This window comes from Cricetulus griseus, chromosome 5, assembly GCF_003668045.3.
Source record: "Cricetulus griseus strain 17A/GY chromosome 5, alternate assembly CriGri-PICRH-1.0, whole genome shotgun sequence".
In the NCBI taxonomy this organism is placed as follows: domain Eukaryota; kingdom Metazoa; phylum Chordata; class Mammalia; order Rodentia; family Cricetidae; genus Cricetulus; species Cricetulus griseus.
This window is the reverse complement of record NC_048598.1, coordinates 31047038-31074880: the sequence shown is the minus strand read 5'-3', so window position 1 is coordinate 31074880 and position 27843 is coordinate 31047038. Positions and strand designations below refer to the sequence as shown.

Below are 27843 nucleotides of genomic sequence, written 5' to 3'. Positions count from 1 at the left end.
GTCTGGGGGCTCTCCTGAACACCTTCAGGTGGCTCCCATTGCTCTCTGACTCTCCAGAGGGCACATGTGGGTGTTCCAGTTATCAAAGAAAACTGCATCCTCCTTCTCCAAGCATGAACAACACATATCTCCAGTATATAACTGTGTCCTGGCAAGGAGCCTAGGACTGGTCTTCTGGACAGTGATGCTTAGCTCAAATGCAAAGAAGGCCAGAATCAATCCTATGTTTCTCAGGGATAAGACTGTGCTGGCCAGGGGGGATAGGTAGTCACTGTTCTGTCTCCTTGTAGGAAGGTATGTCTTCTCTTCCTGCTACTCATTGGTGCCTGGAACTGTGTGATCTGTCATGGAAACCCTGTTGATGACATCTGCATAGCAAAGCCCCGGGACATCCCTGTGAATCCCATGTGCATTTACCGCTCTCCAACCAAGAAGGCCACTGACGAAGATGGCCTAGAGAAGAAGGTCCCGGAGGCCACCAACCGTAGGGTCTGGGAACTGTCCAAGGCCAATTCTCAATTTGCCACCACCTTCTATCAGCACCTGGCAGACTCCAAGAATGACAATGACAACATTTTCTTGTCACCCTTGAGTATCTCCACAGCTTTTGCTATGGCCAAGCTGGGTGCCTGTAATGACACTCTCAAGCAGCTGATGGAGGTACAGTGTGAAGCCCTCTACCTCTTTCCTTGCTGGGGTATCTCTTGGATTTCTTTATGTCTAATGACGCTTACACCAACACATCAGATTGTGTAGGTGACCTCACTCTGGGTTATAATTCTCTTTGAATCATTATTTCATGTATTGGGATTATTTTTAGTTTTTAATGACTATTTATTTTATGTGTATTTTCTTGCCTGCATGTGTATCTGTTAGATCCCCTGGAACTGGAGTTACATAGAGACAGTTGTGAGCTGCCATGTAGGTGCTGGGAATTGAACCCAGGTCCTCTGGAAGAGCAGCCAGTGCCCTTAACTGCTGAACAGTCTCTGCAGCCCAGGACTATTTTTCAAAATGACTCTTAGTTTTTTTGTTTGTTTGTTTTGTTTTGTTTTTTGAGACAGGGTTTCTCTGAGTAACAATCCTGACTGTACTGGAACTCATTTTGTAGACCAATCTAGCCTCGAACTCACTGAGATCTACCTGCCTCTGCCTCCCAAGTGCTGGGATTGAAGGCGTGTACCACTACTGCCTGGCTACTTGTAGGTTTCTGAGTAAGGTTTTTATATAAGCAGTTCTGGGCTGGCCTTGAACTTGTGATGATCACCTGGCCTTGGCCTCATGAACAGCAGAATTACAAGTATCAGCTACCATGTGGCTAATTGTTTTTCTTTAATTAGTCAAGGAGTTACTACCTGAATGTCTTCGTTATAAATGTTTCTAGTCTCTCCTATTTAAAAATTATTTTACTTATTATTATTTGAGGGGGAGCACACATGCTGTGGCATGTGTGTGGAGGTCCGAGGACAACTTTCAGGAGCTGGTTCTCTCCTTCCTTGTTGAGGGAGGATCCCTTGTTTCTGCCACTCTGTATAGTCCAGGGGAGTTGCCCTACAAGGTGACTCTCTTCTCTCTACTCTCCACAGTGCTATTATGGAAGTGTTGGGATTACAGATGCAAGGCACTCGGGTGGCTTTTTTGTGGGTTCTAGAGGTCAAATTCAGGCTGTCAGGGTTGACAGAAGTGCTTGTACCTGCTGACCCCTCTTGCCATATACTTTTCATAAATAGGAGAAGGCCAGTGTCACAACTTCTCTTTTTAGTCATTTTCTCTCCCTCATTCATTCATTGAGACAATGTCCTTGAATTTGGGGTCCTCCTGACTCTGTTTTGCAAGTGCTGGGATTACAGGTGTGTACTACTATGTCCAGTTATTTGTGTATTCATTTATTTGATTATATATGCATATATACATATATATTCAAGCACTACCTCTGCGGCGGGTCATATGCTGGGTGAAGACTCTAGTCCCTGCTCTGGTAGGGAAAAAATGTTTGCCATCTGATGGCTCAAGCAGATTGGCTCTTGGGGTAGATTCTAGGGCTCTGTCTGTATCCAGACCTGGGCCCCATGAAGCTGAGAAGCCTTGAAGACAAAAAACATTTTGGAGCTATGGGCAGAACTGGTCATTTCAGATCAGTGATTTCTCCACCCCTTTTGGCAGGGCAGGGAAAAAGGGAGATAAAAGTGGAGCAAGATATAAGAAACACCATGAATGAAGTAGCCACTGGTATCATCTTTTTCCTGCATAGTCATCTTCAAAACATGAACTGAGTGTTTATGCTGAACCAGGCACTGTTCTGGAGGGAATTACCGAGATAACTGTTGGTCCAGCTTTGTACTTGGTACCCATGGTAACTTGGCTGCCTAATCACACCTACCACTGTTTTCTTTTTTATAGGTTTTTAAATTTGATACCATCTCGGAGAAAACATCTGATCAGATCCACTTCTTCTTTGCCAAACTGAACTGCCGACTCTATCGAAAAGCCAACAAGTCCTCCAACTTGGTAGCAGCCAACCGCCTTTTTGGAGACAAATCCCTTACCTTCAATGAGACCTATCAGGACATTAGTGAGGTTGTTTATGGAGCCAAGCTCCAGCCCCTGGACTTCAAGGTGAGTTGTGGATCTCAGAGTCCCCTCTGCTCATACTGAAAAGGGAGAGAAACAGGATCCAAATGAACACTACTGTACTTGCCAATGGTTGGTGGAGGCTGAGGACAAAAATCAAAATACTTGGAACACTAACCCTTACTTAAGACTTCAGAGAGCAGCCGGGCGTTGGTGGTGCACACCTTTAACCCCAGCACTCATGAGGCAGAGGCAGGCAGATCTCTTTGAGTTCAAGGCTAGCCTGGTCTCCAGAGCGAGTGCCAGGATAGGCTCCAAAGCTACACAGAGAAACTCTGTCTAGAAAAACAAAAACAAAAACAAACAAACAAACAAACAAAAAGACTTCAGAGAACAATGGTACTCATGCCTTCTGTTATAGAGGTTACTCTGAAGAAGTCTGTATAAGAAATTATCTTTTCATTTCGTCTGCCAAGTTCAAATATGTCATGGACAAATAAAATTGGTTCATGATACCTGTTACATGCTCCCTTGGAGATTCATGAAGCATACAAGCCAATAAAGTGTTCTGAGGAAGTAATACAGCAAAGAAATACTTTGACTTCTGGCTCAGTTACTGTTCTATTGCTATGAAGAGATACCATGACCAAGGCAACCATAATAAAATAAAGCATTTAATTGGGGTTTGCCTACACTTTCAGAGGGTTAGTCCATTCCCATCATAGCAGGAAGCATGGCAGCAGACAGACAGGCAGGCACGGGCCTGGTCCACAAGCAGGCAAAGAGAGACACTGGGGCTGGTATGGGCTTTTGAAACCTCAAAGCCGATTCCCAGTTACATATCTCCTCCAACAAGGACATACCTACTCCTTTTCAAAAATCCTTAATCAACTGGGGACTAAGCATGCAAATGTATGAGCTTATGGGGGCTGTTTTCATTCAAACCACCACAGCTTCATTCAGTCAGCATTTTCTTTCACTATGTAGCCCTGGCTAGCCTGGAACTCACTCTGTAGACCAGACTGGCCTCGAACTCACAAAAGATCCACCTTCGTCTGCCTCCTGAGTGCTGGGATTAAAGGCATGTGCCACCACTGGCCAGTCAGCAATTTCTAAATTTACTTGACTACAGGACACACGCCCCTCCCATCCTCTTACCCATGCCATCACTCATTACTTCCCATAGACCATCAGGGACAGTGTATCAGACGTGTGAGGCTTCCTCAGTATGGGTTAAGTGATGGCTTCTTAACCAAACACTGGAAAAGAGTAGAGAAATGATGAGCAAAATACATTCTGCAGGGGGAACTCAAATTCAAAGCTGACTGAGTTGCACAGGTGCGAGGGTTATTTCCTGTTTTTTTTTAGGAAAATGCAGAGCCATCCAGAATGACCATCAACAACTGGGTAGCTAATAAGACTGAAGGCCGCATCAAAGACGTCATCCCCCAAGGAGCCATCAACGAGCTCACAGCCCTGGTGCTGGTTAACACCATTTACTTCAAGGTACTCCAACTGGTCCTAGAGAGACCCCACGGACTCCCCTTACCATTAAGCTCACCTTCTTCCACATCTTTGAGCATGTGTAGTCAGATCCCGCCTGAGAAATGGTCCATGCATAGTCTAGGCAACCATATATATTTTCCAAGAGCCCAGAGGTCCAGAGGCTTGGTAATCCTCATGCTGAGACAGAGCATGTGAATCTACAAGCCACCATCCTTCCAGGTATGAATGGTGACAAGCTTTTCCTCCTGTGTGACAATTTCTGCAATCCAATTAAATTAATGTTTTCTTTTCTTTTTTCCTTTTTTTTTTTTTTTTTTTTTTTTTTTTTTTTTTTAAGTTTCAAGACAGGGTATTATGTAGCTCTGGCTTTCCTGGAACTTGCTAGGTAGACCAGGCTGACCTCCAGAGATCCATTTGCTTCTGCCTCACGAGTGCTGGGATTAAAGATGTGTACCACCAACACCTGATTGAAACAAAAATTATTTTACTGATGGATTTCTCCACTGCCTAGAGCAATTTCTGTTGTACACAGCTCCTTGGGATTCTGAAGCTCCAGGTGCTGGGCTCACCTCAGACTAAGAAGGGGCTTGTGATGTGAAGGGGCCTGTGATGTGACCATGCAGGGCTTGTTGTCCTCAGAGTCCAGGCTATAAGGACTGCTCCAATTTGATTACATTTGAGAAGGAGTGGGAGAGGACAGTGGGAACAAACACCAGGAACACTCTGGAGGACCATCCCTGCAGAGCAACAGGAATTGTGACACATTTTTTTTCTTTTTCTAGATATTTTTATTTAAATTAGAAACAATCTTATTTTACATATCAATCCCAGTTTCCTCTACCTCCCATCCTCCCATGTTCCCCACCAGCCCCCCATTCCACCCACCCCCCTTCTGCTCCCCAGGGAGGTTGAGGCCTTCCATGGGGGATCATCAAAGTCTGTCACATCATTTGGGGCAGGGCATGGTGACACATATTTTTTATCCTTCCTTAGACATGCATTGTTTGCATTCCTCCTTTCTCCCTGTGGCCCAGCGACTTAGCCAGTCACTGCTAGTGTCAACCACTCTGCCTCTTAGGGTTTCCCTCTCCTCCAGAACATCAGGCAGTGTGTTACCTTTACAGTTTATGGAACAACTTGCTATTTATTATCACTCTTGTTCCTCATACACTGCAAGTGAGACCCTTGGCCATTTATGCAGTATGATTTCTTTATTGTAAGTCTTGACTCCTTGTTTGTAAGTATACGAATTCTTGTGAGTTACTGGGGAGTTAATGGGACTTTGCTATGGCCTGCTTTTTATAAAATGGTAACGAGGATTCACCTGCTTTATAGGATTAGTAAAGGGACTGAGTGGGTGAACAAACATGAAATACTTGTGAGTATTTATACATCCTTAGAGTACACAGTTAACATTTTTAAGTCATTGGCTTTTTCCAATGCCTAACTTGCTGCTGAGAAACCACTACTCAAAAGACTTCTCTAAAGAGCCAAGAGCCAGAAAATGATAAGGAATGGTGCAGGAAGCCAGCCAGGATGTATTATTTGCCTGGCAGGACTTCCAAACAAATTCCTGGGATTGTTGTCCGAGTCTGGCCTCTAACTCACAGAGCTCTGGAGGCTGTCACTGGGAAAGAGGTGGTGGATAGCAGATAGCATAAGACAGAATTAACTTGCAAAGAAGACTACAGGCTATTCTTGGATTTGGACTTTTCTGATTAAAAAAAGAAATCAATGCTAAGTTGATGAGATAGCTCATCTGGTAAAGGTGCTTGTCACCATGCCTTGACAACTTGAGTGCCATCATAGAACCCACATGGTAGGAGGAAAGAGCCAGTTCCTACATGTTGATAAGTTGTCCTTTGACGTCCACACACTCACAACGGCACACCTCTCCTCTCAAATATAAAATGATAATAATAATGAAAATAATAATAATAATGCTAGAAATCTGACAAATATAGAAAAAACAGAATGAAACACACAGAAGTAATTGTACCACTCAGGCATAATTATTAGCCTTTTAACATATCTAGTTACTCCAATAACACATTTATATGTTGATATAATCAGACAATATAATTATGTCCCATATTAATTAATATTCTGCTAGGATATTTTTGTTCTTGCTTTATGATTCTCCAATCTGACATCTTTCAGGGCTTGTGGAAGTCAAAGTTTAGCCCCGAAAACACAAGGGAGGAGAAATTCTACAAGGCTGATGGGCAGTCATGCTCAGTGTTTATGATGTACCAGGAAGGCAAATTCAAATACAAGCGTGTGGCTGAAGGCACCCAGGTGCTTGAGCTGCCCTTCAAGGGGGATGACATCACCATGGTGCTCATCCTGCCCAAGCCTGAGAAGAGCCTGGCCAAGGTGGAACGGGAACTCACCCCAGAGCTGCTGCAGGAGTGGCTGGATGAGCTGACTGAGACGATGCTTGTGGTCCATATGCCCCGTTTCCGCACTGAGGATAGCTTCAGTTTGAAGGAGCAGCTGCAAGACATGGGCCTTGTTGACCTGTTCAACCCTGATAAGGCCCAACTCCCAGGTTGGTACAGGAGAGAACTGCCCCCTCTCTACTCCAGGTAAAGGTTTGACCAAATGTGGGAGAGTCGAGGAACACACAGAAAAGAGTGTCAAGTCAGGATATCTGGATTCTGATCCTGGCTCTGTGATAAGCTGTGGCGATCGATCCCTTGCCCTTCCCAGCCCCCTGTAGAAGGGGGTGTTTGCTCTTGTTTCCAGAAGTCTAGCCAGTACTGTCATCCTATGAATCTGTATCTCATAGAGGAAATAAAACCAGGTGGAGAAGGATTTGAAAAAGCATTGGAATTAAAAGAGACAGACATTAAAACCGAAGCATCCTGGGACATGATTGTAATTCCAACGCTTGGGAGGTGGGGCAGAAGATAGAATTCTAGGCCAGCCTGGACTATTTAAAAGACCTTGTCTGAAAAGCAAAATAAAATAGGGGCTGGAGAGATGGTTTAGCAATTAAGAGCATGGGTCATTATTGCAGAAGATCAGTTTCTAGAATTCAAGGCAGACATCTCACAACCTCCTGTTACTCTAGCTCCAGGGGGTCTGACTCCATAGGTACCAGCACTCATGTACACACACACACACACACACACACACACACACACACACAGAGAGAGAGAGAGAGAGAGAGAGAGAGAAGAGAGAGAGAGAGAGAGATAAGAAAATAAGCTGGCGGTGGTGGCATATGCCTTTAATCCCAGCACTCTGGAGGCAGAGGCAGAGGCAGGGGCAGGGGCAGGGGCAGGGGCAGGGGCAGAGGCAGGTGGATCTCTGTGAGTTCAAGGCCAGACAGGTCTGCAGAGGGAGTTTCAGGACAGGCTCCAAAGCTACAGAGAAACCTGTCTGAAAAAAAAAAAAAAGAGAGAGAGAGAGAGAGAGAAATAAGAAAATAAATCTCGAATAAAATAAAAATGAAATATGATAGCAAATTATATTTACTATAGAACACATTTTCATTTTTTCTGTTTTTGGTTGAGACAGGGCCTTATGTAGTCCAGGTTAGCCTGGAATCCACTGTGCAGCTAAGACTGGCTTTGAACTGATTGTGCGATTGCCACCCTGAGTGCTGGGATTACAGGTGTGTGCCACGTGTCTGGAAGTGTCTTTTACGTATCCATACATTTATTTGTTATGTGTGGTGTGTGTAGGGGATGCACAAGTGCCGCTGTGTGTGGATGTCAGAGGACAACTTTCAGGAGTTCAAAGCCATGTAGATCCCAGGATTAAACTCGGGTTGTCAGGGTTGGTGGCAAGTGACCTTACCTGATGAACAATCTCTTTGGCCCCAGCACACCTATGTCAAAAAGAAGCCCACAGCTGGGCATGGTGGCACACAACTATAATTTCAGCACTCAAGGCTGAGGCAGGGTGACAGCCCAGGCTACACAAAGAGATTCTGGCAAAGAAAGAGTTTGATTGGGTAATGGGATTTATCTTTACTGGGCTACCTTTAAACTAGCTTTGAAAGCCAAACCTCTCAAAAATGTTACCAGACTGGAAAAACATTTCTATCCTTAAGAACAGAGTCCCACCCTTCCACCTTCCCCCAAGAAGCTAACATGAAATTAAATTCACAAGACACAGGCCAAAGAAGCCCAGACACCTCCGTTTTTAAGAGGCATCCATTGAAAGGGTGGAGGTTATAACTAGGGGAGGATCAGGGTTCTTTTTCGAAAACCACCCAGAAGGGTGTCTTCATTCAGGCTGATCTCCTGTGTGGCCTGAAGCCAAATCACAGCATCCCCTTCCCTGTTCTTCCTTCCAGGGATTGTTGCAGAAGGCAGGAATGATCTCTATGTCTCTGATGCGTTCCACAAAGCGTTTCTTGAGGTGAGTCCATCTCCCTCCACCCTCTGTCTTTCCTGCATCTTCTGATGAAGAGTTTCCTGCTATGCTCTGATGGTAGAGACAGCAGCAGGAGAGAGCTGTGGAGAGCCAAGTTTGCAGTATGCCTTCAATCATGTACACATGGAGGAGCTTGAAGCTTCTGCCTTCATGTGGCATTCTCTCCTGCCAGAGAAGCAGAGTTAGAGGGTAGCCTGAGGAAAGGGAGCCAGGAAAGGGAGTTCTGAGGTTTCAGGAATACGGAAAGTATGGGGTAAAAGACTGATATCTAATCTGGACAGAATGGGGAGGGGCATGTGCTTAAGTGAAGGGTGAAGAGCAACTGAACATAAGAAAGGAGGCTACTAATGAGAGTGGGTCACCTTCGTGCCCCCAGGTGTGTTCTAGAACTACTGAGATAGATAGCATTTCAGGAAGCCTTGTTAGGCAGGCACATGTTGACTTTGAGAGATTGATTGACTACACACAATGGTGTGCTGAGATCTGAGACGTCCCAGTGAGGAAAACAGTGGAGTACTGCTCAGTCTGTCTTCCCTCAACTGAGATGAGCACAGAACTGTGTGTTAGAGTAGGGCGTGGCAGCTTGTAGTTTTGATTCTCAGATACTGAGGTGTGGCTCCATAGCATTAGGTAGAGATCTTTACCCTTGGAGACCCAGGAGTGGGGCCTGAGGATCTGCTTCTTTGCACAGATCCACTGGGGATCTTCACATACAATCAGGTTTGAGGCCCAATGGTATAGGCTGTTCTTCCTGGAAGATAGGAGGTCCCAGCCGGCTGGATATTATCTTCACACTACTCAGAAATTTAGTTCTAGAATGAGAATGAAATAGATGTGGGACAACCAAGGGGAAGGGGAAAAAACCATCAACCAACCCCACAAAGCACAGAGATCAAACATGCTTAAGAGTCAAGGAGAGGAGGAGGCAAAGGCAGGGGGATTGCCACAAGTTCCAGGTCAGCCTGGTCTATAAAGAAAGCTAAAAGCCAGCAAGGGGTACGTAGTGAGACTGTTTAAAAGAAACCAGAGTAGGTGGCTGACACAGGAGCATCTTGAATGACAGGCTAGCCTCAGCTCCGGGAAAAGTCAGTAACACAGTAATGTTAGCAATTGACACATGCTTTCTGAAGGCAGCCCTCAGATGTGTCATTCAAATATCGTTTTCTCAGGTTATTACTCCAAGAAAAACATGTCATCCAACTGGAGGATTGTCTTTTTCTAAGCCACAGGTTTTGCGTAGCTGTTTGGAGTATTTATACCTGCGATTTTTTTATTTTAAAGATTTTATTTATTTATTATTTATACAGCATTCTGCTTCCATGTATATCTGCACACCAGATGAGGGCACCAGCTCTTATAACAGATGGTTGTGAGCCACCATGTGGTTGCTGGGAATTGAACTCAGGACCTCTGTAAGAACCGTCAATGCTCTTAACCTCTGAGGCATCTCTTCAGCCGGTTTTTTTTTTTTCCCCCTATGCTTCAAGAGTGAATCTATTTCAATTACAGATCTTGGATCTTGATGCTGAATTTCTCTTAGCAGTTGGTTCAAAACAATCCTCTCTAATAATGTTTAACCACGCTATCAGAATGTGGCTTCTAGTTTGAGAATTACACTTGTGGAATTCTTGCAAGGCTTTGGATGAGCCCAGTGCATTATATCCACTGGATGTAAGATGAGCATGTTTCTGGCGAGGACCATTTGTGTCTAAGTGTATTAGCAGTCTGAGGAGCTGCAGGGTCCGTGTGTGATATACATGCCTATGATGGACTGAAAGGGTAGCTAATGTTTGTTTCCTATGTGACCTGCAGGTGAATGAGGAAGGCAGTGAAGCAGCAGCGAGTACTGCTGTCGTGATTGCTGGCCGTTCACTGAATCCCAATCGGGTGACCTTCAAGGCCAACAGGCCCTTCCTGGTACTTATAAGGGAAGTTGCTCTGAACACTATTATATTCATGGGGAGAGTGGCTAATCCTTGTATGAACTAAAAGAGTCTTAATCTTTGCACCTTTTCCTATTTTGGTGTTTGTGAATAGAAGTAAAAATAAATACAACTGCCACCTCACAAGAATGGACTTTTCCACTTGAAATGAAGACACTGAAGCACAGATAAGATGATGTTGGGGCAACAACTTCTGGGCAAATAAAGGGGAAGAGGCCAGCCATGGAGGCACATGCCTATATCCTAGCACTTTGGAGGACGAAGCAAAGGATCAGGAGTTGAGGCCAGTTGAGGCTGTGCTGCATAGTGAGAGACCCTGTCTCAAGATGACTTCCTCTCCCCCAAAAGCAGAAAAGAAAACCATAAAAATAAAAGAGGTAAATATGTTACTATTTCATCTTGGAGGATTGCAGGCACCTTGAAAGGGTGGAGGGACTTTAAATTCTCAGTTTTCCTACCATAATACAAAATCCCAAGAGTATAAACGGATTAGTTAATCTCTACACAGAAAAGACAGAGATTCAAATATGAGTATTAAACCTTTTATTTCTCAAACCACTCACATGCATAATGTTCTTATACACAGTGTCAAAATAAAGAGGAAATGCATTTTTATGCAAACAGAATTTCAAGTATACATTAATAGACTTTTCAGATTACTAACCAAGTTGCTAAGGTTTCATTCACATTGTTCTTAAAGCTGTTCAACGAGAAAGCTTTTGCTAACTGCTTTAAATATGTTTATATAAACCCACATCTTAATTCTTTGAGTTTCCCTCCCCTGACCCTCCTGCCCTCCCCCCTCCCCGACACAACAGGGCTGTAGGAGACATGCTATCTCTCCAAGAATTATTGGCTTGTCACCAGGGGAAAGTCAGAATCTACAGGAGGAGAGTCCAAAGACACCTGTCAAATTAAGGGGAAATGAACCCAGTACTTAACTTAGACGTGACATAATTCTGAATAATATTTTAGCATTGTTGTAGTTTCACTTGATCTTTAATCAAAAAAAAAAAAGAGGAAGAAAATCTTACCACAAAACACATAATTTTTTTTTTTTATAATTTGGTAGCTAAAAAATAAATAAAAATAAAATTTTCCCTAGGAAAAAATCCAAAATCAGAGTAGGTATCTTGAACTTTTTTTTTTTTAACTGGTTCTTTCCCCCTTTGTCAGAGAGTGCTTGGGGGCAGCTTAAAAATAGATGGTAATTTGTGTTCACATTAAGATATTTGTGACTGGGGCAGCAGTTGCCTAGCATATGTAAGGGGTAGGGGCAAAGAAATTTGGTTAAATCTTACAGGGTCTGGCAAGAGTTTTCCCTCTTCAGCTTTCCTCCTGAGTTCTGGCTTCAGGGACAGGAACAGCCACACTCCTTAGGAATTAAAGTGCATACTTTTTGTTTTGTTTTTTTTTTTTTCAGTAAAGGGGAAGGGCTTACACTTAAGTGATGATTAAAAGAGGCTGGGGAGAGAAAAGCCTACTGCTATATATAGATACTTATAATTAAGGTCACAACAAAACAAAGTCTTAGGAGATAAGATGCACACAGCCAGCCCAGTGTTCTCAGTGACGTGGGAGCGCTTCCTGGGCACACTCTTTTCTGAGGCATCTTTACTACTAACGGAGTAATTGTTGCAGATAAAAGACACAAATCTCAAATGTTAAGACTCTTCATAGGGAGAAAGCAGACTGTTAAATTCCTAAGAGTTAAAAATAATCTATCCCATTCCTGTCCAGGACTAATGTTTTAGAAAGTGATTGTCTGTTTCAACATGAATTCTCCTTGATGAACAGCTGTGGAAACTGTCTAGGTGGGTGCTTTTTGCAAACGCTACTATGTCAGCTTCAGAAACAGGAGACGACTGCAGTTTGATCCTTGCTGTCACTCAGCAGCAGCTGAAGTGAAATCTTTCTGTGATTTCTTAATGTGACAGTTATAAGCCAAATCTACTTTTCTGTTTTCTTGTAAATGTTTTACTGTTTCTTGGGAAGAAAACCCTTGAAGTCCTCAAAGAGAAGTTAATGCTACATTAGAAGCTGCATGATGTAATGGGCTCAAGAAGAGGGATCTTGTCCTGGATTCTGGCCTCTGAGTCCAGTGTGATCTACTTTTCACAGTGACCAGTGGGAAGGCACAGTGCCAGGGACAGGTAGTTGGGAGACAGCTGTCACCCATTAAATAAGCACCATAGAGAAGGGTAGTTCCTTCAGAAAGGGTCCATCTGAAAGAACCAGATCTCTGCTGCATTGCCTTTCCTCTTTCAACCCTCAGCCTCAGAGGCAGTGCCTGAGGGGGCCCTATCCTAAAAGACAGAAAGCAGGAAATCTAAGTGCTCAGCCAATGTGCTTTTCCCTCACTTAGGTAGAGTGCTAGAGCAGAGGTCTAGAATGCTGTCTTAAGATGTCTTAAAGGGAAAGAAAGCCATTGGGTCCTGAGTAGTAAATCCATTAGAACACAAAACAATGCAACAGGCTGATGCTGTGAAGAGACCACAGCAGATGAAGGGCTAATGGACTCTGAGAGCACACTTCCTTGGCTTATAGTTCAGTAATGACTTTTGCTTTTACTGAGAGCCAGGAGATGGAGCTAGGTCACACAGTGACCAGACCAACAGTTGCTTAGCTGTTTCAGAAAGAATTAGGATCTGTAGTTATATAGTTCAGTGGCAGAATGCTTGCCCAGCATGCTCCAGATTCTTAGGTTCAATACCCAGTAAAAAAAGAAAGAGAGGTGGGGACAAGGAAGGCAGAATGAATGAATGAATGAATGAATGAATGAATGAATGAGCAAGACAATGAATGCATTAGGGCAGAAGATGATCTGACTTTACAGTTGTAGTAGAAATTCTTTTACCCCTTGCTCAAAGTATCAAAAGTTGAAACATTTACCTTTTACTACCACTTCCCCACCTTCCTCTTTTGTCTCTTCAAATCTTTAAGTCCAGTGTGGTATAATCTGCATAAAGTTCAGCAAATTTCACAGTATTCCACAACATTCTCCAGCATGAAAGCCCTAGGGGTTTTCCATGGTAGCTGCTTTCCCGTCCCACTCACAACCAGCAAGTGTTTAGCAAGTTTCAAGGTTAGGGAGGCAGTTGGGTCTCTGATGCTGCAGCATTTACAGCCAATCAACACCAAGGCCTTAATGCTACTCAGAACAAGAGTTCGTATTCTGATGCTAATTAGTCCTCTGTACTCACCAACTTTTTCCTTAGCCCACCTTTTCCTTGAGTCCAAATTATCAATTACTTATGAGGAATGTATGAACAGAATTTTCTATGTGTGGAGGCTACTCAAGAGTCTGCTACACTGAACTTGCTTTTGCAGCACACATTTCTTTCAGCAGCTAAAAGCTGCTTAGTAGCTACACTGAAAAGCGGTTTTCATTTTTTTTATGGCTGATGGACAGAACAACTCTTCCTGCCCTACTACCATGTGTAAGGTTGCCATAGGCAGGTAATAAACTGTCATGCCATTACACATCTCTTCTACTTAGGGTAAGAATGGAAGCTATGGAATCTCATTTGGGAATTACTGGGTTAGGTCTTTCAACATCCTAGAACAAAGATGTGAAAATTTCACATACTAATCAGAAATATTTAAGCCTTGGCTAGTTCATTTCATTCAGAAAGAAGCAGCTAAGGAAAAGGAAGAATCAATTGACAGACAAAAAAAAAAAAAAAAAAAAAAAAAAAATCCTACCAGGCTAAGAGACAAATCATCAGAAGTATTATGATCACCCAAGACAGAATTTTTCTTTTCTCCATTAAGCAGCAACACTGCTTGTTTAATTTACAAAGAAAAGTAGCCACAGACAGTTTGGGCTTGGCTTTGCGTTTCTACAATACACGCAAGTGTTGCTCTATTTTAGCTATCAGAACTGAGCAATCTGCACTCAAATCAAGTACACAGAGGAAAAGGACTCTAGAGAACAGACCTTGAAAACTGCTTTCATCTACTTATACACACTTTGTATTTGGCACAGAGGATAGAGGATTAAGTGTAACATTTTCCTGCAGACCTACTCTGAGAAGAAATAGATGAGTCTGAGCTCTGGCCCACTGCCAGCTTTAAACCAAGAGGCATGCCTGGGATAGCAGCAAAGGTACCTGGATCAAGAAAACTAGCTTCAGGCATTTCTCTCCTGGACTCCCTTCCACTCCAAGGAGTTCTTTTTCTCTTTTCAAACAAGGACAAATGAACAAAAAACCCACCTTCAACCTTCATTTTACTTGGAAGTTAAGGAAAGAGAGAATACTAGTTTGAGGTTTTCCTGCCCAAGACCACCAATGACTACTCACAAAGTCTATCCTGGCTGTACACCACAATCATCCTGGCAGGTTTCTATTGTTGTTTAGGGAAATGAACCCAGGGGCTTGTGTATGCTAAGTAGGAGCTCTCCAGCAAAGCCACACTGCATCCCCACTTCATTCCTAGGGATCTCTCTAAAGCCTGGGTTGCACAACAGACCAGTCAAATGTGAATGTATGGAAGGGTTTCAAATGATTTTTAAACAGACAACACAAAGCCAATGCTCATCCAAGCCAGAGGAAGAGGGTAAGAATCTGTTTCCTTCTAGAGTCACAAATTTAATGTAACTTAGAAAATGACCTGGGTACTTCTTTACTTTTTTTTCCTTTCCAAATAAATTGGTTTGAGCAAAAAGACAACAACACTGACAATAAAGTATTATTAAGTAAGACTTAACTAAGCATGTGTTTTAAAGTACAGTTGATAGCAAGACATCATGGGGAAGGCCTAGGACAAGACACTCTGCACCAACAATAAGCCAGAGGAAGAAAGTTTCCTAAGCACAACTTATCTCCTGAGTCTGAAATACGAGCATAGCTAAATAGCTAAAAGACTGAGAACGATTCCATGGTTTATCAACGAAACAGTTGTGGTGAACAGAGTCAATGTGTTTTACCCATCTTTCTCCCTGGAGAACTCATACTGGATTTATTCACAAACTACTCACAGTCACTTACAAGGAATGCTTCTCTCCCTACTGGCAATTTCACATTGTCTGTATTCTCTACCTACCCTACCTAATGTCACAAGAAAAAACAGTACCCAGAAAAAAGTGGCAACCCTAAAGATCTGAAAATGGATAATTCATTCATTTTCACTTCTAACCAGAGAATTCCTGTTTTAGACATTATAACCCAGACAGAGCTTTCGAACGAAAAGGTGGAAAGCATTCCAGGATAGCTGTTAGAGCCAACAGTAACAAATGTTCAAGCGGTAGGTAAGCCAACTTGGCATTGGAAACTACCTCCTCAAGGAGAAATCAGTTCTGATTAGGTGGCATTTTACTGTTGAACTTTTCTGCCATGTACAAAATCCAAATCTTGACTATTACCACAGTAATTGGCATAAAAAAAAAAAAAAAACCTCACCTCTCTTTGGAGTAATCAAAAACAAAACAGATTTTCCAAAAATCCTGTCATTGTATACCCATTGGTAGTAGGCTCATTGTTAGGAAAATGGAGTTAATATTCCAGTCCCTACAAAATGAACTGCAAACGGCAATGAAAGAGCGGTGATGTTTCACATCATTCAAAGGAATTGGGAAAGTCTTTAAGAACAAATGCAAAAAGTGGGTGCGGTGGCACATGTTGGAAGTGGCAGCAGTCAAGAGGCCAAGGAAGGAACAGTAAAAATTTAAGCCAGCCTGAGCTACAAAGCAAGGCCTGGGGTTCTGTCCTTGGGCAGCAAAAATGGAGGGTGAGTCAGGAGAATGGAGAGTTTGAGGCCAGTCTGAGTAACAAAGTAAAACTCTGTCTATGTGTATGTAGCACAGATAGCAAAACCAAGAAAGCCTCTTGTCTACCTCTACTAGGCACTTCTACCAGACAGGTGTGTGGCTAGGGAGGTACAGATCAAACATTAACATCTGCATGGTAACCTCTGTATTTTGAGTCTAACTTTCCTCTGCTTGCTTTAGAAAGCTACACCTTATTTTTTCAGGGAAATGCTCAGAGGTAGAGAAGCTGAAATGTAGAAAAGGATGGGGTTAGAGTGGCTGGGGAATCAGGCTCACGTCTAAGGGCTACAGGGCAATCTTGAATATGATCATTATTTAGCAGGAGGTAGGATATTTTACACTGACTTATCTGTGCCTTCATTAAACACCTTTTCCTTACATATACATAATTCACACACATATACCTGACAACTCAGCAATATATTGCAATTCACAGCAACAGTATGTGTATCCCAACAGCTAACTTTCAGGCTGTATTTTGTGTACTGATCCCTAACCCTTCTCAGGTAGCTATATGCACATTTTCTTTTTTGAGGGCTTTAAGCATATATATCACTTTAATACTTACATATGCTGGCTCTAAAAAAAAAGCAGCTGCACTAACTGTTAGATGTGTTATAACATCTTTATAAACAGAAAGTGCAAGAAAATTTTTTTAACCCAAATAACAAAGTTAACTAAAGCTCTCATAACCTACTATGCCAAGAATTTAATTTTTAGTACAACACAACTAATGAAATGCTTCTATGCTACCAAGATCATGGTAGGTGAGTAAATATATTTATAAACATACATTTATGAAAAAGACATTAAGAAAATAGCTAAACTTCCCATAAAAGTTATTTGCATGAACTATCTTCAGTATACCACTCTGTGTTAAATGCACATGCATATACAATTGAATTCTTTAGCGATACTTTTATTGAGCCAATTTTCCAAAAAGAAAACAGGCTCATTAAAAAACAAGACTCATTACCAGACTTAAAAGTTATTTATGTAAAAATACTAGAAACTCCATATAAACTCTAAATGTTTGCCATCTGATAGCATTTCAGAGGTGACTTCCAGCACACTTTTAGTGACCTCTCTAGTAATTTGGCTTCCAGAGGAAACACATTTAAGTTTTGTTCCCTGCATAGCATCTCTGGTTTTGAGTGGTTCTTAACCACTGCAGTTGGGTTTCTATGACTTACAGGAAACAGACCATTCTCAAATGTCATCAGCATCTGCTCAAGATGAGGCTAAGGGTGGAACTCTAACCCTCAAGTAGCATCTACTCACTCTGGATGTCGTGACTGTGACGCTGAAAGGAAAGGAAAGATTGTCAATCTGTGATTCCCTTTTCTCATCTTGCTCTCTTTTTCTTTGCAACCATACAATGACTCTAACCTCGAGACCACAAAGATTCCAGAGAAGTTCCCAATGAGTTAGATAATATGTGAGTCATAACATTGGTTATCACAGTAAAACTGCCATTTCCTACGACTGTGATTTCAAAGTTTCTCTGTCAAGAAGGGCAGAGTTTGCTGGGCAGCAGTGGCACATGCCTTTAACCCCAGCATGAGAGAGGCAGAGGCAGGTGGATCTCTGTGAGTTCCAAGCCAGCCTGGTCTACACAGAGAAACCCTGTCTCGAACTTCCCCCTCCCCGAAAAAAGGGCAGAGATAGAGTATACCACAGTGGAAATGAGTATTAAAAAAAGCTTTAAGTTCTATTCTTTTTATTCACTAAAAACTTCTCCAGATCTTTACACGATACAATCCAATTAATCTCCATTCTACCTCTGGGTATCTAATGACACTGTAAGTACCTGGCTCCTAGTCCCCCTCTATTTCCCTAGGCCTCACTTAGCAACAGAGATCATTATATTGCATGAGAACGGGAATGACAGCTACTTTTCTGGGAATGTATCTATCTCACGTGCTATCTCAGACCTTCCTTCTCTTGGAGGGGTATTGATAGGGGACAATGAGTAGAGTACAGTTCTCTACCATCTTCTCAGTACAGGATAGTTTAAGTTTTATAGTCTAATTATTTTAAGTCATCAGGGGTTTAAATAAAGCATTATAAATCTGACAACTCCAGCCTCAAAAAAACTTCAATGACCTGTGACTTTGAATGTGAGAGGCTGGAAACACAAACTAATGACACACAAAATTGGGCAATTGACTTTCCTATAAGAAAAGTACTAAGAATGGGATCAGGCAATTCATCTTTCAGCACAAAATTATATGAGAGGAGAAGTGGTAGAGATAGAGATGAAATGAGATAAGTAGGTAAAACGTTTACTATCATAAGCTGGAGGTGTAGCTCAGTGGTTAGAACTTTTGCCTGAAACACATGTAAGACCTCAGTAGAAGAACCTCTTATGATCTCAACAATATGATATGTAGCCCACAACAGAAATTCCTGAAAATGATTTAGTAGCCCTATCACAGAAGTTTTCCACATATTTATAAACTGAAAATACAGCTGTTTCCAAAAAAGAAAAACAAAACAAAACAAAACCCCAAAATTTCAAACAGTGAGCTTTTTACTTCTTAGGGAGTATTTTTGGCTCAGCCTGTAGAGCTATCATGGTTTCACAGCAACTATAGCAAAAGCTCAAAACCTGATCACAGTACAAAGTGGAAAAGGAATGACTGCTTTAAAAGGAACTCAAGGGAAGGGGAGTAACTAATAAAATGAGTCTCAACTATTTGTCTCATTCTCCTAGATCATTAACTGCCCCACAGTAGATGTAATAAATGGCTTCAATGGCACTAATAACTGACCATGAAATGTCTAGGAAAAAAAATTAAAAACATAATGTTACCTGTAAACAGTTAAACATGGTCTCAAAATCTCTTTATGTATTTCATAAAGTGTTAGGGTATTTCCTCTTCCCTAAGATCTGGGCTTATGGAAGTGATCTCATGATGATTGTTGGCGTGGCCTTTAAGAAGACCAGATCTTTTGCCCAGGTTTTATTGGCCTGAGCTTCCATATTAAGAAGCCCAACTACCTGCCAGGTGGTGGTGGTGCATGCCTTTAATCCCAGTACCTGGGAGGCTGAGGCAGGTGGATCTCTTAGTTCAAGCCCAGCCTGGTCTACAGAGTGAAACTACACAGATAAACTCTGTCTTGAAAAAAAAAAAAAATCCTTCAAAGGAAAGGCAAAAGCCCAGCTTTTCAATTCTCCCTACATTAAGCATGCATGACATAATCTTGGATCTTCCAGACCAGTTCAAACACCTGCCCCTTCCTTCATTTCTAACTTTTTACAGTCAAGATTTATAAAATGGTTGTTAAGCGACTTTCAAGTTAAACTTTAGGGTACTTTATTACACAGCAATAGATGACCAGAAAACAGTTTTATTTTTAAACAGTAACTCACTCAACTTACTTAAAATTAGATATACCAAATGGGTAATTCTTCTGAATAAGTGGGCAATGTTCCTACTCAAGTCTGCATAGAGCCCAACTACATGATCCTTTGAAGAAATATGCTAATAACTTACTCTTGGGTTGTACTAAATTTTACTTATTTATATGTCTATGGGTGTTTTGCCTGCATGTATGTCTTTGTACAATGTGCATGCCTAGTACCTGAAGAGGCCAGAAGGGGGCTTTGGATCCCCTGGGACTGGAATAACAGACAGTTGTGAGCTGTCATGGAGGTGCTAGGAAGCCAAATGTAGGCCTCAGGAAGAACAGTCAATGCCGTTAACCATTGAGCCTTAACCATTTCTCCAGCCTCTACTCTTGATTGCAAGTTCACTAAAAGTAGGAACATCACTAGATACTGTACAGAAAGTAAATGTGATATAGTAGAGGTAGTCTGGGCTTTGGAATTGGATTGGTAAATACAAGCTGTCAAGTTATGTACCCTCATCTATAAAATGTGCCATAATTATACTCTCTAAAGGCACTGAAGGCTATCCAGAAAATCTGGTTAGACTGCTTATGTACAGACAAGGAATGTCCTTCTCTCTAAAATGAAGGTAACAACAATCACAACAGACTGACAAGGATTAGATAAATTCATACAACTGTGTCTGGCATATAAACACTCAAGAAAGTTGACTGTTTTTATTATTACTCTTATCACCTCAGAAATATTTTGACATAATTGCAGATATGCTAGTAGAACACAAAGAACAGGTAGGTGCTTCTTTAGAACTTCTCTCTCTATAGTAAAAAGTGCAAGCTCTCTAAAAAAAACAGTGCCTCAGACTCCCAAAAAGTAGGTGTGGGATTCTCAAGAATGGGAAGTCATGCTTGGCATGGTGGAGTACACCTTTGGACCCAACACTCAGGAGGTGGAGGCAGAGGCAGCAGATCTCTATGAGGTCAACGCCAGCCTGGCATATTCTAGGACAGTCAGGGCTCCCTAGAGAGACCCTGTCTCTTAAAAAAAACAAAAAACAAAAAACTCAAAACAAAACAAAAACTCCAGAAGAACTAACTAAAGCTAACTTTGTTTTACAGATTCCAACCACACTGTTTGGTACCAAAAAGTATCTAACATTTATTTAATGGATATAAGTTTCTTGTATATTACCTACCAGTGAAGATAAGTAACTGCATGTCTCCATGAGATACTTTAACTTCTGGCATTATGGGTTAATTCACATGCTAAGATTCATGGTATTCAATTATGGTGTTGGTCACATGTGATGCTCAATGGAAGACTACCTTAACTGGGTGGTGCGTTTGAGACTCCTCCACAGGACCTACTGAGTAGACACAAATAACAAGCATTAGGAAAGCAACCCCCCCTCCCCACATACACACACTGTGTTCTCTCTGTCTTTGTAAGTTAGCTTTGCTGTTTAAAGCTTCTACTAGTTGAGCTACTGGGGTTCTTTTAACTATGTTAAGAAGTGTTTCTGATATACAAGGGGAAGGATGTGAGATTAGAAATTATTTATAAAAATTATTTTTATACCCTCTGTAAAGATAATGTGGATTTGAGGTCACTCTCCGTAGCAACAATTACTTTCTTTGTACTATAACAAGCTCTGGTGTTCTAACATACTCACACTATTCAACTTTGGTCTATCCTGAAGAAGAAGCCCACTTACTATCTAAGTGAAAACATCAGCCTGGGGAAAAGCAGCATTTAAAAATCCTGCTCTGAAGACCAGGAAAAACCTTGGAAAGCACAGAAGCAAAAACACTGAGAATTAGTCATAATGCTGGGCAAACTCCAAAGCTTGCTATCAATTCCTACTTGAATGACATCTATTAATTAGCAAGACCTTTAAACAGAGCATAGGTGGATGATTCAGTTATCTGCAGCCAAGTTCTCTCTCAAGTAACAGGTCCTGGAACAATCAGAAATCCTATTATGACTAAGTGTAATGTGCTCTGAAACAAGGCAGATTTAACATAGATGAATATTCTGAAACTTTACAATGAGGATTATCTATTCTTCAGTGGCTGTACCACATAAAACAAAGTAGTATCTTATTAGAAGGCAACTTTAAGAACAAAGAGGTGGTCAGCCTGGGTGGCCAAATGCCAAAGTCCCAGCACTTAGGAGGCAGAGGCAGACAGATAGCTGTGAGTTCCAGGCCAGTCTGACCTATATAGGGAGTTCTAGACCAGCCAGTGTTACATAGTGAGACCCTGTCACAAAACAAAACAAAAAACAAAACTAAAACAAACCAAATCAAAGACTTGTTTTATGTGGAGACTAGTTAGTTACTCATCCCACTTTGATCTATGACTATAGGATTTATAAAAACAAATCAAACTCCCATTGTACTGCAGTACCTCAGCCTAGCCCAAGTGAAACTCTAATGCCCATGTATTACTTCCAAATGGGGAGAAACCATATTCTCCTCTTGGAAGGGTTTTTATGAACACCTTTAACATTTCACGTTTCTCCACACCTTATATAACACTAAGAATGAATGTTTACAAAGCAAATATGTAATGGTCCAACATGTATTTTAACAAACTAGACAATACCAGATATGCAAGAATAGGTCTAAGAATAGGATGTTTTAAAACATCCAAAAGATGTGTACAGAGTGTTTTCTTAAGATTAAAATGAAGGGAAAAGCATAGATGTCTAATCTAGAAAAACAGTACATCTGATAAGAATCAAACATGTTTTGTTTTGTTTTGAGACAGAGTCTCATGTAGCCTTGGCCACCCTCAAACTATGTAGCCAAAGATAATTCTGAACTCTGGATCCTTATCTTTACTTTCCTTCCTAAGGGCTAGGATACAGGCAAGAGTCATCACAACCGTAACAACTATCGATAACAGATATTTCTCTTTAATTCTAAGGGGTTAAATTCATTTATGTCATTATTATGCAAATCAGCTTAAGCAAGATCAGAAATGGCAAAACTTACAAAAAGCTTTTGACAGGGTACTCATTTAGCTCCACCCTGTTGTAAGTGAAATTTTTCTTATAAGCGGTATCTTGCTATAAACAATTACTATTCTAAACTTAATCTACTTATACCTTTTGGGCAAGGGCAAATCATAACCCTGCTTCTTTTTGGCTCATAACCCATTATAATTGCCCTTTTTTGGAATGGGAATCAAGCAGAAGAAAAACTAAGAGGGTTTATGGGGATCTGGAAAAAGATGACACACTCTTCTGAAGTCTCTATCACACTATGCTAAAGGTGTAATCATGTGGAGTTAACCTTCTGGAAGTAAGCCAGAAGATGGCAAACTTTCTTTGACACCTTCCAGATACAGTATTTTTAGGTTTTGTTAGACACATACTCAACTTTATTATTATAGTACAAAGAAACCATAAACATAACTAAGCAAATAGGTGTAAAGTATAATTTTCTTCCTATAAGCAGGTGGCAAATAGTCATAAAGGGCCATGGTTTGCTGAACCCCTGATCTAACTCAGAGCCCTAGGGATCTGCTTTGCTGAAGGCTACTCTCAGAGTCAGTGAATTACCTGGCAATAGCTTGCTGTTCCTTTCCTAACTCAGCTATGAAAATATTTTCTTATTGTAAGTTCTTTTCCATTGTTGCCTTATGGAAAAAGCTCCATTCCCAAAGATTATTAATTCAATATTGCTTGAATAAATAAGTTTACAAATAACAAAAATGGCATATTTGGAAGAGAAAAATAAATTACGCCTGCTTACATACAAGAATCCAAATCTTTCTGATTAAAGAGCTTTTTCTACTACATTAAGAAGTCTTTCCTTGCCAGGTTGTGATAGCGAACACCTTTAGTCCCAGCAGAGGCAGGCGGATTTCTGAGTTTGAGGCCAGTCTGGTTTATAGAGCGAGTTCCAGGACAGCTAGAACTACACAGAGAAACCCTGTCTTGAAAAACCGTAAAGAAAAGGAAAAGTCTTTCCTTTTCCATTTTCCACTGCTTCTGTGTCTTTGTATTAGACCTTCTTGTCAAACAAAAAGTAATTACACCAGTCAAAAGAAAAACTAGTGTGAGCTAGTTAGTTGAGACTGTATAAAAGCTATTTGTTGGACAAAGGACTACTCAGCTATTAAAAATGAAGTTCACCAGACAATTCCAACTGAAGCTGGATTTCCACTATGAAGAAGGAGGGACAATCTATGTTTACTCATATACCATCTTTGTTTCACTGATGTCAAGGGAACTGGAAACAGAAAAATGCATAAATACAAGAAAACTTTTAACTGCTTTTTTTCTTCTCTGTCTTTTATAAACTAATTCAATTTTATGAGGCCAGATTAGATTTAGTTCGTTATTAGAAAAAAAAATGGAATGGGGGCGAGGTGTGGTGGTACATGCCTGTAATCTCAGTACTTACGAGGTTGAGGCAGAAGGATTCCTATGAGTTCAAGGCCCTGCTGAGCTATATAGTGAGGACAAGGACAGCAAGGGGCTACATAGCAAAGACCTTATCTCAAATATCAAAAACAAAACAAACCCTCCCAAACTATGGAGCTGCTTGGAATTTACATAAAATAAAACTCAACTCAGTTTAGAGGTAATTATGGTTCTGAGTAAAAAGAGAAGAATTCATTAGGAAGAGCCTTTCTGAGTAAATACAGTGTTACTGCCATGTGAACGCCACAGTTATATCAGTATCAGAATTCAGAGAGCATAAAGAGTCTATTTAGAGTGAAAATAGATAACTCATGTGGGCAACTCTCTGCTTCCGATGACAATATTGGATAGCTCCTCTGCTAAGTGCCACTTAACAATAATAGTTCCTGATACTGCAATTTCATGGCATTAAGTTACCTACTGATTTAGCTCTCACTCTTAATGCAGTTCCCCTCACAAGGTGACGTGTGCAAGTCAAGATTTGGCAGTAAGTTTCAGCATCAGCTCAAGTCAATTTAGTACACCCTTAATGAGCATACTCCTTGTATACACCAATATTCATTAATATAGCTAGTATACTACTAACCCTTACGACCCTAGTGATGCTGGCAAAGAAGTAGGACAATGTCACAGTGAATCTGGATATGAATCCTGTATATTTAGAATGGTATTACTTCTAGCTAAAACAGAGGATTATTTTTGAAAACTTTAATTTGCTTCAAAGGTAGCCTGGCTAGAAGTCTCATGAATTTCATGGCTCTGGCTAGGCCAATTAGAGGAGAGACAGCAAAGATGATTGTGCTGATGTGGTCGTAGGACCGGAAGCACTCTATTCACAGTATCAATATAGTAAAAACCTATTAGAAATGAATGAAAACAGAAGAGAGCCTGCCAAACATGCCTAACATCTCCACATGACAATAGTCTCTACCCTATTCAAGATGTTGGCGGCTGACCTTGGATGGAGTGCTGATAAGTGCTCCGAAGTTTCTCTTTACTGCACTTGAACTTTATAATTTGGTAATAGTTAAAAGCTCTATTTACTCACATTTGACCTAAAAAGCTAACAATGCAAAAAATAACTTTTCAGCATACAACTTAACTTTTTAAAAGAAGGGTAGACTTAAAATATTTTTGGTTACATTAAAAAAAATCCATCTAAAGCAGCATTTTCTGTACTTACCAGCTACCTGCCTGTTCAGTGATGACAGAATCTGTCCACTGAAAGCTAGAATGTTTCCCGGGAACTTTACATTTTTATGCCACAGAGCATAGTAATCTCTACTATAGTTTTCACTCCATCACGCTGTTGCCCAACTAAGTAGCAAGAAGCCTGCCTGTGATTATCAAAGACACTACTTTTCAGTGCTGCTTTTTAGGGCAGGCTCTTCAATTGGAGCACCATAAAACTCCTTTAAAAGATGAATTTCTGTACTTTTTCTGAAGAGAAAACCGTTCTCTAGTGATATAATATACACAATTCTCAGATTGCTTAAAGCTACCCTTTGCATTCCAGTTTCTTATCATCAAGAGTGTATTTTTCCACCTTTCCATACCACAAGGTGCTCATAAGGAAGGAGCACAAACTTCACATTCTCATAAATGGCTCACTAGTGCAGGCAGGACCAGCCCCTTTCCCAGATCTCTTAGGATCATCCACATCCCTGTACCAAAACAATTACTTAAACCATTACACATTTAGATAGTCTTTTAAAATTACTCAAGAGAAGCTAGAGACTTCTATTTGCACTGTAGACTTCAGGCATCTTTTTGCCTGTATTGTTTAGCATTCCTACTCCTTTCTCTGCATGCAAGACAGGGCATATAAAGCTCTATGTGTTTGGTAAATTCAGAGCTGGATTAAGAATCTCGGAAAAAATCAAAATCACTAAAAAAAGTCCCTAGAAGTTTCAAAAATCTTAGGAATGATTATGTAACCATACCTGATAGAAATTGATCCCTCGATCATTTATTGCAACATGGTTGTGCAAGATAGTTTCTTGTAAGTTAAGTGCCCTGTAGTGTATTATTAAAAAAATTGGTTTATGAATTATATATAGATCTGCAAATCCAAGACATATATTTAAGTGAGGTTCTTCATTGGACTGAAAATATAAAGTACAAAACACGTAGAAGGAAATGAAATTGTGGTTGCAATAAGAACAACAGAGTTGAATCTCTCTTAAACTACAATATTGCAGGAAAAAAAAAAACTGCTTAAAAATTTCATATAAAAGTTATCAAATGTGGAGACCCGTGGATTTAAAAATACAATCCAGGATCTTTTCACTGGAAGGTGACATTTTGATGTACACTATTGCTGCTATATGAAACTAGGAGCTGCAGAGGATGATGACATTTTGGTAGTCAGCCTAACAGGATAACTCACATAACTAGAAACATTTTTTTTTTTTAACACCTAAGGATGTACACAAGTGTTATGGTTTACAAACACCAATCAGAAGGTTGCAGCTCAGCTCTGTGCTGTACAGTGTTTGCAAAGCATAAACACTTCCTTCCTTTCTCCTCGATCTCAAGCTCCCACATGTAGAAGTGTTCACTGTAAATGCTTGGCTGCTCCCTTTACCTGTCTAACATGCTTCAGGTGATGCTACTCACTTGACTACTGCTCCAAGGTAGCCAATCACATGAAACAACTAGGCAAAGTAATAGATGCCTCCCCAGGGCAAAGACAGTCTAACCTTTTAGAATAATAAGAACCACCAGTATTCATTTCTTTTTCTTAAAATATGGAAATGCATGCTCTGGCAGGGAACAGGAAGGAAAGATTCCCCTTTCTCACCATTGTGACTACATTTCCCACTTCTGCTGGCTGCTTCAGTTGGCCAAAGCTCCTGTTGCTTTTTTTTTTTTTTTTTTTTTTTTTAAGATCTAGGATTTTTCACCCACCAAGATGATATGGACCTAAGTACAATGTTCAATCATGACTGGTAGATAAATGACCATTTACTGATCAGTTTTGTTAAAAACAGTTTTTTCTTATAAAGTTAACAAACCAAGGCTGTTGATCCCTGAATTAGAAGCTGATTTGCTTGATTATTTTCCAAAGTGTGAGGTGGGAAAGAGAAGAGCCTTTAGTGCTTGCTGCATGTTGACCCTCTAATTTGGCAACACCATGGGAACATCTTCTAGTTGAGCGATGTGGCATTTTGTGAATCGAAGTACCAGCCCATGGTCCTGATATGGGCTGGTTACAGCCCAAAGGGGAAGGGAGTCTGCCCCCTCCCCCTCAATATTTCAATCTGGCCCAGTAGTAGACACTGAGCCTTGGGCAGATTCCCCAGGAGCAACTGTTTCTTCCTGCGTAGGTGACCCTTCTTCAGCCTGTCGAGATGTGACAGTTGTTTCAGGAGAAATGCTATGAGGCCCTTCCAGGGGTATAATACAGCCAGGGTGGTTTTTCCGAAAGTGCTGATTCAAGATGGCCTGGAAGGGGAAACTTTTGCCACAAACATGACAGTGAAAGGGCTTATTGCCTGTGTGCTTTCGGATATGATATTCTAGCTGATCTTTCCGGGTATACTTTTTTCCACACATTCGACAAACAAATGGTGTGATTCCCATATGCAGGCGCATATGGCGGTCCAGACTTCCCTTTTGGTTGAAAGATTTGGCACAGTAGATGCAAGTGAGACGGGGATTATACCGGAACCACCGCTCAGATACTTCCTGTTCTCGAAGATATTCCACATAGCCGCTTACTCCCATCATTGCTGACTCTTCTACCTGTGTCAGAAGAAGAAAATAATGACTATCAAGCATATATGTTAAAAGCAACCCAATCTACCTATACCTGTTACTAAGATGTATATTTTTGTGTGTCTGTGTAGTATAAGGAATAGAATGTAGGGCTTTGT

At 41.0% G+C, this 27843-nt stretch overlaps 2 protein-coding genes across 8 annotated transcripts in view; one reads left to right on the top strand and one right to left on the bottom strand.

Annotated features, from left to right (window-relative positions):
* The first annotated feature begins 67 nt into the window (after positions 1-67).
* On the top strand, positions 68-11002 carry Serpinc1 (serpin family C member 1). The gene is made up of 6 exons (XM_035445709.1): positions 68-660; positions 2401-2616; positions 3940-4077; positions 6238-6628; positions 8387-8451; positions 10279-11002. The coding sequence occupies exons 1-6, from the start codon at positions 406-408 to the stop codon at positions 10453-10455; spliced, it is 1242 nt and encodes a 413-aa protein (XP_035301600.1). The 5' UTR covers positions 68-405; the 3' UTR covers positions 10456-11002.
* Positions 10938-27843, bottom strand: part of Zbtb37 (zinc finger and BTB domain containing 37) — a 32006-nt gene continuing 15100 nt past the window's right edge. For 4 of the 7 annotated variants that reach the window (XM_027417246.2, XM_027417245.2, XM_035445707.1 and 1 more), the window contains one exon: positions 10938-27712. In XM_027417246.2, coding sequence (XP_027273047.1) covers positions 27224-27712 — 489 coding nt within the window. In that variant the 3' untranslated portion in view covers positions 10938-27223. The remainder of the gene's footprint in view (positions 27713-27843) is intronic. The other 3 variants (XR_003485667.2, XR_003485668.2, XR_004770334.1) reach the window with 3 other exon arrangements.